The following is an 11,794-nucleotide window of genomic DNA, read 5'->3' as shown; positions in this document are numbered from 1 at the left end:
TCTGTTAAAATAGTACATTGATAGGATGCTATTTATCGTGTAAGATTTTAAAAATAACGAAATTTAATAAATTTAATAATTATTATTTAATTAAGATCAAAATTTTAAAATAAAAAAATTAAAATTAAAGTATAATGATGAAACCCATATTTTAGGCACAGTAGAAAGATAAGTAGCAATCATTCATTTTACTTAAACTGTGATAAGATAAAATATTTGAAAGAGACATTATATTAAATATAAGGATAATTGACTAAATTAGTAGTATTAAAGTATATATAAATATGTTATGAAAATTAATGTAAAAATTACTTTTTAAATTTTAAAACTATTTCATCTTAAAAATAACAAAAGCAAAGTTTTGAATAAGAAAAATATCTACACTACATGAAGGCCCTCGTGCTTTTTTTGTTTGAATGGATTCGACTCGACTCGATCGAATACTCATCCCTAGTCCTAAGCGAATTTGTCATCATACATGTCCTTTTTTGTTTCTCTTTTTTTTTTGCCCGGTAAGATAATGGTAAAATTTAGTATCGATCCCTCTACTTTGCTAAAATTTAGGATTTAGTCTATATTTTGATTTGACATAATTTGATCATCTACTTTATTAATGACATTAGTTGGTCTAAATAATTAACATCCTTAATTATTTTGATTAAAATGTTGTCGTGAATTTTTCTTAAGAACACTTTTCTAAAACATACCAAAAAAATCTATTTCGGTATAATAAGTACACCTTTCTAACACACAAAAAAAATCTATTTCGATATGAAAAGTTTGGAATGGGTATTTTTAGGAGAAATTTCTGCCTAAACATTTTAATCAAAATAATAAACTATTTAGACTAACTAAAAATAGAAGAACCAAATTATGTCAATTTATTTATATACTAAATTTAACATGGTAGAGGGGCCATAATCATAAATTGACCTAGGACAATCATTTGTAATTTGATTCAATAGAAAATTAAATTTTATAAAAATATGTTTAATTAAAATAAAAATAATTATAATAATATTTAAATTTATATATATTTCAAATTTAATAAGCATTTAATAAATAATAATATAATTATAATTATAATTAAAAATTGAATAGTTTTATTTAACAATAAGATTGAATAAGTAATGCATATTTGGGTTTTGATACTTAAACAATTTCATTTTACCCCTATTCTTTATTAAGGAAAAAAAATTACAATTAGTTACTCAATTATGCGTAAGTTTTTTTTTGCCACCTAACTTTAAAAAATTACAATTAGATCACTAAATTATTTGGAATTGCATTTTTTCTTTTCACCCAACTGTTAATGAAAAGATGAAATGATTGCTTTCTAAAGGTCAGTTCTTCATTGCTTTTGAAAAGTACTGTGGAAAAGTGCTTTTGAAAAGTTTGGTTTAAAATTTGAGTGTTTAGCATTGCTGTCAAAAAGTACTTTTGAGAAATAAAATATCTATTTTAGACATGTTATTATCAAGTAACAAATATGCATTTAAATAATATTTAAATTAGTTAATATTATTATATTTTAGTAATAATATAAAAAATTATTATAACTTGTTGTTAATATTTTAATATATAAAATATAAATTGTAAATATTTTTAAGCAATAAATGTTAATTATTTATAAAATTTAATTAGAATATATAAACTATATTTTAAATATTTAAATATAACCATTAAATATTTGTAATTATTATTTTAAAAAATATTTTTTTATTTTTAATTAATGATTTTAACACAATTGTAATTAAACACCAAGAAAAAAAAGAAAAATATTATGTTATTAGAGGGGTAAAAAAGTAATTAAGCACCAAAAGTATTTTTGAGAGAGGAAAAGCTAAAATTTTTAGCTTCTCATTTTCAGCTCCTTTTCAGAAGTGCTTTTCAAAAGCGCTCCTGAAAAGCTAAAAATTTCAGCCAAAAACAGCTTGTTCTTCACATTTTTTCTTTTAAAAGTATTTTTAGAGTCAGAAATACTTTTTTTAAGCAATGAAGAACTGACCCTAAGTGGCATAAACCAAACTTTAGTCATCAACGTTTACGAATTATATCAATTTACTTTTAATTTCAAAAATTAAAATTTTAACTTTCACATATTATATCAATTTAATCCTGATTTTAAAATTCTCAAACCTTAAATTTTTAAAAAAATCATAAAAATTTTAAAATTATAAAAGTTATTTTAAATATCGAATAATAACAGATATTTTTTTTAAAAAATCATACTTTTTGGACTGTCAAAAACAATATGATAAGCAAGCATTGGACAGCAGGACAATGTGTATAATGCTCATCCCATTGTTTGCCACATTCAATGAGCGATGTGAACTCCTTTAAGGTGAAAGTCTCTTTTTGTAAGACACGGTGGGTGGTTGGGAGCTCCACTCACCAAGCACAAGGGGCCCACCGCCCACAGCTATAAAATTAAACCATCAAACGCCGCCGACGTAACAGGTGCAAGTAATTGTCAAATAAAAAACTGTATGAGCCCTTTAATTTGCTTAAAACAATTATTATTGTTATTATTAGGAATCGGATTAGCCTATTTGCCTTTTGACTTTACAGACATCACAGCAAAACTGCAGCCCCACGCCTTCGAATTTTCTTCCCATGTTTTTTTTTTGAGGTTATCTGTTTAACCGGGTTTTTTATAAAAATAATATAAAAAAATTAAAAAATTACTAAAATGTTATAATTTTTTTTATTTACCAAAAAATATATTTTTTTATTTACCAAAATATATCAAAAAAATAAAAAAAATAATAAACAGAAAAAAAAACTCGAACTGATTTGACAATTCCCTGGGTGGAGGGAAGCAGGTTGGCGGCACCAAACAAGGGAAGCAGGTTGGCGGCACCAGTCCTGCCAACCAGATTGGCGGCACTACTCGTGTTATAAACACGAACTCTGTCCAACTAAAACAAGAAAAATCAGAAGAAAAAGAAAAGAAAAAAGAGGTGCTGCGGAAAAAGAGAGAAAGAGAAGAGAAAAATAAGGTATTTTTTTAAAAATAATTGATTATGTTATTGTTATTGTTTTGTATAATTTGTATTTTTTTGTTTTAGTTTAGTTATTAAGATTAAAATCAATAAAACTCAAATTGATAGTTTTAGTTAGGGTTTTATTATCAAAATATTACAAAAAAATAAAAATTTTATAGTATTATTATTACTATTATTATTATTATTAAGATGTTACTTAGTATTATTGTTAGTAAAAAACTAGTATTATTTTTATAGTTAGTTATTAATAATTTTAGTTAGTATTATTTTGTATATAAATTTATTAATATTATTATTGTGTTAGTTATTAGGATTAGTGGTTAAATGGCTTTCATGTACAAAATTGAATATTGAAACATTAATTTTTTTATTTAAGTTATTTATTATCCGTGCGAGATGTTTTACGAGATTTTGTTTATTTTTGACAGATTAAATATTGAAGATGGATGCTAAATTTTTTGTATGCGTTTATTTCGATGGAGTCATATTGACAACAAGTGTTGGATGTGCATTTGAATGTCAGCAACAAATAGCAATGAGATTTAATAGAAATGTCTCGTTTGATGAATGAAGGCAAGGATTAATGCAAAAATTTTAAGACGTTGTGGGAGAAGGATAGTAAAAATTTTCTACAAGTTTCCAGTTTCGACAAATCCAGTCAAATTTGTCGAAATGGACCTTGTCGTTGCTTGCATCAGGCATGATTTCTCCCCCTATGATATGCATGATGTACGCTCGAGCAGCGCACATCAACTCGTCTTCAGTGGCTGTCGCTGATAATTGTCCATACTTGGCTTTCAGCCATGTAAATTGTAAGCCCGAAAAATATGACTCACCGTCCCCTGGTGAGTCTCCTAGAAGCTGATAGCAAAGTGCATCCGAATCGGTAAATGCAGATAATCCCGTTACGGGACTCCCGTCAATTGGGAGCCCAAGCTGCAACGCTACATCCTCCAAGGTCACCGTGCACTCCCCGCACGGAAAATGAAAAGTGTGGGTCTCCGGGCGGTACCGCTCCACTAGCGCAAATAATAAATCAAAGCGCAAGACCGTGTACCGGATCTGTGCTACGATCCGGCTAGCTCTAAGTACGGCATCAACCGTGCATCCGGAGTATTCTTCAAAACACTCACACGGCCCCTTAAAACTCGGTACGAGTCCTGATAGTGTTAAATTACAGAAAAAATTTTACGATAACATTATTTCTTTGTACGTCTATCCTTTTTAAATAAATAGAACCCGTGATTAATAAATAATAAATCACACCGCGTTATTAACCGCATCAGATATGTGGCTTTTGGTGCTAATCAATGAAGTCATTGCGATGCCTGCAAGTTGAAAAAAAAGTTAGTAAAAAACTCTTACTTCGGCCATTTGTTCGTATTTTTTTCCGCATTTTATTACTTTAAAAAATATCTTCATTTCTAATTTTATAATTTTACATAATGTTTTAAATTTATTAATTTAGTGTGTTTTTAAAATTAATTTAGTGTAAAAAACCATTATCCCTGCCATTTACTCGTATTATTTAGTGTATTTAGTGTAAAATTAATTTATTAATTTAGTGTGTTTTTTTCTGTTTTTTTTTTATTTTTTTTGTTTTTTTACTTTTTTTGATATATTTTGGTAAATAAAAAATTATATATTTTTTGGTAAATAAAAAAGTTATAATATTTTGGTAATTTTTTATTTTTTATATTATTTTTTTATAAAACCCATAATAAAACATTACAAAAATAATAAAATATTAAAAAAATACCAAAATATTATATATTTTTTTATTTACCAAAATAAAAAAATACTAAAAACGGGTTTTTTATTTGGTGTAAGAAAAAAATACTTATCTCTGCTATTTGCTCGTATTTTTTCCCGATTTTTATTACTTTCAATAAAAATATTTTTATTTTTTTATTTTATTACTTTATATTATTTCATTACATTTTTTAAAAATATTTGTATTAACTATTTCTCAATTTTTAAAAAAGTTAGTAATACACTATTATTTTGGCCATTTGTTCGTATTTTCTCTCCGCATTTTATTATTTTAAAAAATATCGTCATTTTAAATTTTATAATTTTATACTTTTTCAGTGCATTATGTTTAAAATTTATTAAAGATATAATTTTTTCGCATTTTCTTACTTTCGGTGAATATATAATTTTCGTTTTTTCTTTTCGTATTTTATATTTTCTTAAATATATTTCTTTATCATTTTACTTTTAATGTTATTTTCCTAACAAAACTAATTTCAACATCCTAAGTCAATTTCATAAAAAAAATTCTTAATCAACATATAATGTACATACCATAAATTTTTTCATGCTAAATATATCTCAAAAATTATATATCCTGAATAAATTAATAAAATACGTAAAATGTACTTAACATTATTTTTTAACACACAAATATTACAAAAATCTTAAATTAATAATAAAAATTACCTTATTTTCTTTTTTTCCTTCCTTCCCTCTTCTTCTTCTTTCTTTTTTTTCTCTCTTCTCCTTTCCTTTTCTTTCCTTATTTTTCTTTCTTTCCTCCCCTTTCCTTTTCTTTCCTTCTCTTTCTTTCTTTCCTCTCCTTTCCTTTTCCTTCTTTTTCTTTCTTCCTTTCTTTCTTCTTCTTCCCCTCTCCTTCTTCCCCCCACCAACCGACCACCCTTAAATTCAAGGGTGGTGCCGCCAACCTGCTTCCCTTGTTTGGTGCCGCCAACCTACTTCCCTCCACTCAAGGAGTTGTCAAATCAGTTCAGGTTTTTTTTCTATTTTTTCTATTTTTTGTTTTTTTGTTTTTTTATATATTTTGGTAAATAAAAGAATTATATATTTTTTGGTAAATAAAAAAAGTTATAACATTTTGATAATTTTTTATTTTTTATATTATTTTTGTAAAAAACCCTGTTTAACCCTAATCTTCTCCATATGATGTATTTTTTAAAAAAAAACTATTAATTTTTGTGCAGATTTAGTTTTATTTGGTATTTTTGGTTTTAATATTTATTTTTAATTTTAAAATTTTAATCTTCAGTTATTAAATTGTATTTGTCTCAGGTTACATTTTAGTCACTTATATTTGAAATGTTACATCTTAGTCACTTACGTTATCGTGTTGTAATATTTTAGTCACTGACTCGTTGATTATCGTTAATGATGTAACGGTAAGCTGATGTGATACGTTTAAATCATAATTTCAAATGAAAATTTTAGATTAAATTCTACAATTGGTCCCTATATTTTTTCTTTTTGAGCTATTTAATTTTTTTTTCTTTTATGTTCTTTTAACTTTCTTTTTTTCTTTATTTTTCATTTTTTCTACTTCTCCCTCTGTTTTCCTTCTTTATTTCTTTTAGCGTAGGTTTTCTATGTTTTTCATTTATTTTTTAAAATTTCAATTATCGGTTAATTCGATTTAAAATTGAGTAATTAACTGAATTAAATAATATATATTATAGATAATATATTTTTCATATTATCAATGTATTTTTTGAACTATTATATTTTATATTAATTGAAATAAATAATATACATTATATATAATATTTTTTAAACTATTAAAAAAAGAAAATCATTAACAAATTATTAATCGACCTCCAACCGAGATAAATTCAACCACAAACTGATTTGATCAATTACTTCGATTTTAACCAAATTATGAACATCTTAAATATCAGATTATTTTAAGTTTTAAGTTAAAAAATAAATTATTCATATTTACTTTTAAGATTCAACGTAGGAGATTTAAATTTGTACGAACTTCGCACCACTAAAATTCGCATCAGCAGCCAATTTTAGTGTACAACTTCTCATATTCATTGAGGAAAAAAACATTTTCTCCCTAATAAGAAATGCAAACCTACTACATATTACGCATCTGTTATAGAAATCAACAATCTGGATTTGTAATTACAGTAAAACTTCTATAAAATAATATTTTGAGACCTGAAAAAATTATTATTTTATCGAGGTTATTAATTTATTGATAAATTTATTAATTTAGTGAATATTTTATACTTTATGCATGAGTTTTTTTTTTATCAAAATCCAATATGCATGTAAGTACAATGAATCAAAGTTAATTAGTTCATGTAACCAAAAAAACAAATTAATTAATTGATTCATGTAACCAAAAAGAAAGAGCTAATGGTTTCAAAACCCAATACGTATATATTAATTGGATAGTTTAGAAATTTTATTATAAATAAACACATGTACATATCAAAATGTTGTAATTCATATAATCTTTTCCTCGATGGTTTCTCATTTGAAATGTGTAAAAAAGTCTATATTGACAAATGAGATGAGAAAAGCAAAATGTGAGTACAAAAATGAGCATCCCTCTTCAAGTCAACAAGATTTGCAACAGTGGGTTCAACAAACATTTAATCTCTCGGTTAGCCAATCAACAATATCAAAAACTCTTACAAGGTCATCTAAATATTTGTCAAAAGAGATGAGAGTATCAATGAGATGAGAAAAGCAATATGTGAGTACAAAAATGAACATCCCTCTTCAAGTCAACAAGATTTGCAAGAGTGGGTTCAACAAACATTTGATCTCTCGGTTAGCCAATCAACAATATCAAATACTCTTACAAGGTCATCTAAATATTTGTCAAAAGAGAATAAGAGTATCAATGAGATGAGAAAAGCAATATGTGAGTACAAAAATGAGCATCCCTCTTCAAGTCAACAAGATTTGCAACAGTGGGTTCAACAAACATTAGATCTCTCGGTTAGCCAATCAACAATATCAAATACTCTTACAAGGTCATCTAAATATTTGTCAAAAGAGATAAGAGTATCAATGTTAAAATACACAAATCAACCAAATATCCTGAATTAGAGAATGCATTGTAAGAGTGGTTTCTCCAATATCAAGAGAAAGTAAACATGATTGGAGAAATGATTCAAACTAAAGCAAAAAAGTTTCTACAAAAATGTATGGTGATGCAAATTTTGAATTTAACTTCTTAATTGGTTGGCTAGAACAGTTCAAGGCAAGACATTGATGAAAGTGGTTCAGTTGTTATGGAGAATATTGAACATGTTTTACCTCAAATAAGAGCTAAATTGGACAATTTTATTGGAAGGATATCTATAATATGGATGAAACAGACTTGTTTTATCGATTGCAAGTAGATCATTCACTGGCTACAAAGCAATTAGAAGGACGAAAAAAGGACAAGGAAAGACTTACTATTGTGGTTTGTTGCAATGGGGATGGTTCAGATAAAGTGTCACTTTGGGTTATTGGTAAGTTTACCAATCCTAGATGCTTTAAACATGTGAATATTGATAATCTTAACTGCCATTATCAAGCCAAGAAAAAAGCATGGAATAAAAGAATAAAAGCGATGTTTTACAGGATGTTGCCTTCATTGAAGCAGTTTATATCACCCATGCATAAAGGCTATATTCCTCCATCGACATTCAGACTCATCACTTTTGTCTTCTACCCAATTTAGTTATAGCTACAGAACTTTTTAAGATGGTCCCTCCCAATATTTTTTAACAAATGATCAAATTGTAATACTTATGCTTTGCGAATTTTAAGATTTTAGTCATGACCAACTAATAGCAATTAAATTTGTTTGATTAAATTATACTACTATCAGTTTTGTATTATGTGTGAAAATTGTAAATTTAATCCATGTTCAATTTAACCATTCTCAGCCCCCATACTTTCAAATTTGAAATTTTGGTCTTGACACAAATGATAATTGTGAAACCCATTAATTGACTTTCTTCTAATAATATATAAAAATAATAAGCTAACATGACATTGCAGATATGATAATATGTTTGTTAACAGAACGTAACCCAATGAATATAATAGTTACCATTCGGTCAAGACTGAAATTTCAATTTCAAATTCAAAAAGTACACTCACTTGAGGGACAAAATTCATAACTTAAGCATACTACAAAAATTAATAGCAGAATTTAACCATGATAACCGGTAAAGATTGCATGCATGCATAAACATGAAAACAGAAAACTGAACTATGACCAAGGCAAATGGTTGAGTGACTCTCAGTTGTAGTCAGCTGGATTGACAAGAAACAACCCCAAAAATGCATCAAAAATAATTATATAGTTGGTTGCAGTAACCTATGCTGCCTGAATTTTTGGCAGAATGAATAAAGCAAGCAACATAGATAGCAAACAACCAATAATGTAGTCTAAACACACAATGCTCTGATTTCAAGATTTCAACAAGCACTACAAAGCCCTTGTTTCAAGTTCATTTTAAAACCACAAATTTCATAGTGGAAGACAAACTGGAAAGTACCCTTTTAGTAGCAGAACAAACAAGGATTAAATCCAAAGAATTAATAGTTCAAAGATTGAAATTCAACTTCACTTGATAAACTAATAATCCAATGCCAAAAATCTCACTAGATAATCTAACAATCCAATGCTGGTATACAATGTAATAGACATAACCATAATGATAATCACTAGTCTCATCTTCTGAGAAAGCCAACAAAGAACATCATTTCTATCAATAAATCAAACCCAATACTAAATGCTGCTTACTAATCATCATCAAGTTGTAAATTCCACTTACTTTAACTGGAAACAACTTACTAGTAATGTTGATGTGATATGCTGTTTCTCTTAAGTGTACAAAGGCAAATCAGTCCAAGCACCAGAAACATGTCCGTTCTCACAAACATAAGCTCGAACAACTGGCTCCCCATCATCGTGGTACCCGAAAACCCGCCTCAAACAGAAAGCAGAATGCAAATCCCATGTTTGTTTACAAGAGCAAAAGGCGCAACTCAGATCGATCTTGCGCCTGTTCCCATCATTTATCGTCCTCCACACTCGGGATTTCTTGAAGTCGTTGAAAACCCCTCTGAAAAGCATGTAATTCCGCTTCTCCTCCATGTGAATGCATCCCGGCCAATCGCAAATGTATAAACAATCGCCTCGGAACCGGCTCGCTAACAACTTGTTGCCCTGTTCTCGGCTTAAGTTCCAAACGCCGTCTGCTAGATGGGATCTAAGCGGTCTAGATAGCTTCCTCCTTTTACAAACGAGAAATTCACGCCCGGTTTTTATGTCTCTGTTGTCAATTCTTTCTACTTTATAACCGTCTATCGACTCGGACGGGTTTGAAACGGTGTCGTAACATAGATCATCGAAAAGCGACCATGAACAATCGGACCCGGCAGCGTTATTTTCCGGATCCGGATTCGGATTCCCTTCCACTTTGCTGGACCAAGGCTCGGTGGGCGGCGGGGAGAATTGGGAATTAGCTAGCTTGGGATATTTCACCTCGGGGCCAATCTCACGTGCGAAGCCAAAATCGGAGTGGTCGAGAAGGACGCCAGCGTGATGGAGGCCAGGGCAGCAGACGGAGAGCTTATGGAGGGAGGACCAACCGCCGGGAGGGACGGAGGAAGAGGAGAGGAGACCGGCGCAAACGGCGGGGATGGTTTTGAAGCATTTTTGTTTGAAGCAGGTGTTGTGAATGAGAGAAGAGAATTTGGTGCAGACACAAGCGAGACAAGCCCAGCTCTTGGGGTGATGTTCGAGCTTGGAGAAGATGTTAAGAACGACGTCGTCGGAGAGTTTTGAGAACGGCGTCTCCGTCATTTTCAATGTGGGGGGGCTGATGAACCTTGTAGTTTCTCAGGTAAAGACTATATATTAAAAGGAAAGGGGGAAAAAAGTGGGGTTTTGAGCTAAAAATGATTGAATTCTGGGATTTCAGAGATGGGAAAAAATATATAAAAATTTTCCATTTTGCTTTTAAAATGATTTGGGGGGAAGATGAGGGAAGTGGTGGGCGGGTGCTGCATTTGCCAAAGAATCTGGTGGCGGTGAGACTGTGAGCTCAGCATATTGGACCACTTAGTTATGGGTAAATTTTCCTCAAAGGTCCCTTTATTAAATTACTCCTTATACTATTAAATGAATCAATTGAGTCATTATACTATTAAAAAGAATCAAATAAGACCAATTTCAATAGAATTAACATTTATTGTTTAAAAATAATGTCAGATACTATTTAACAGAGTTAATATTTCAAAAGTTGTATAGATTTTGCAAATGAAAAGCTAATAAGTTTTATGTCATTTCTTAAACAGTTTATGTTAACTCTAATAGAATTTGATTTTTTTAATAGTACAAATACTAAATTGATTCATTTAATAATAGAAGGACTAATTTGATCGATCTCTATTATAGAGGGAGTTGGCAAGTAATTTCACCCTTAGTTCCCCTCCCCCTAAAGAAAATATAAAGGACCATAGTAGTATTATTTTATCATCCATCGAGATTTATAGGATTCCAATCGTTTGTTTCTTTCTTGTTTTATATATATATATTAAATTTAGGCAATATATCAAGATTAGCCCTTAACATTAACATTATTTGTCAATTTGGTCCTTATTTTTTGGGTTCAATTTGACCCACATAACAGTCCATGAGAATTTTATATTGATACGGTACTACTTGTCTTATATATCACGTTAACAAATAATTTAAAATTATAATATTTTAAAAAAATCACAAAAATCACAAAAATTCAGAAATAAAAAATAAAGTACATAGGGCTTGCCATGTAAACTACCCGTGTTTGAAAAAGGTTTTAGTCAACATTTAAGTTAAAAAATAACAACTAGATTCCTTTTAAAAGATTGATGGTCAAATTCTACTCATTTTAAAAAGTTGAAGGTTTAATTTAGCTGAAAAAATTATAAGAGCTAAATTGACAAAAGATGTAAATGTCGAGGGTTAAATTTGACATTATACCTTCAATTATTAAATTTAGAGATAA

General features: G+C 28.9%; 1 protein-coding gene across 1 annotated transcript; it reads right to left on the bottom strand.

Moving 5' to 3' along the window:
- Nucleotides 1-9,411: 9,411 nt before the first annotated feature.
- LOC107946079 (phytochrome A-associated F-box protein-like) lies at nucleotides 9,412-10,860 on the bottom strand. The gene has a single exon (XM_016880267.2). The coding sequence runs from the start codon at nucleotides 10,606-10,608 to the stop codon at nucleotides 9,625-9,627; it is 984 nt and encodes a 327-aa protein (XP_016735756.1). The 5' UTR covers nucleotides 10,609-10,860; the 3' UTR covers nucleotides 9,412-9,624.
- Between the last annotated feature and the right edge of the window lie 934 nt (nucleotides 10,861-11,794).

The sequence above is a fragment of the Gossypium hirsutum genome, chromosome D12, assembly GCF_007990345.1.
Source record: "Gossypium hirsutum isolate 1008001.06 chromosome D12, Gossypium_hirsutum_v2.1, whole genome shotgun sequence".
Classification (NCBI taxonomy): Eukaryota; Viridiplantae; Streptophyta; class Magnoliopsida; order Malvales; family Malvaceae; genus Gossypium; species Gossypium hirsutum.
This window is presented reverse-complemented; position numbering and strand designations above follow the sequence as displayed.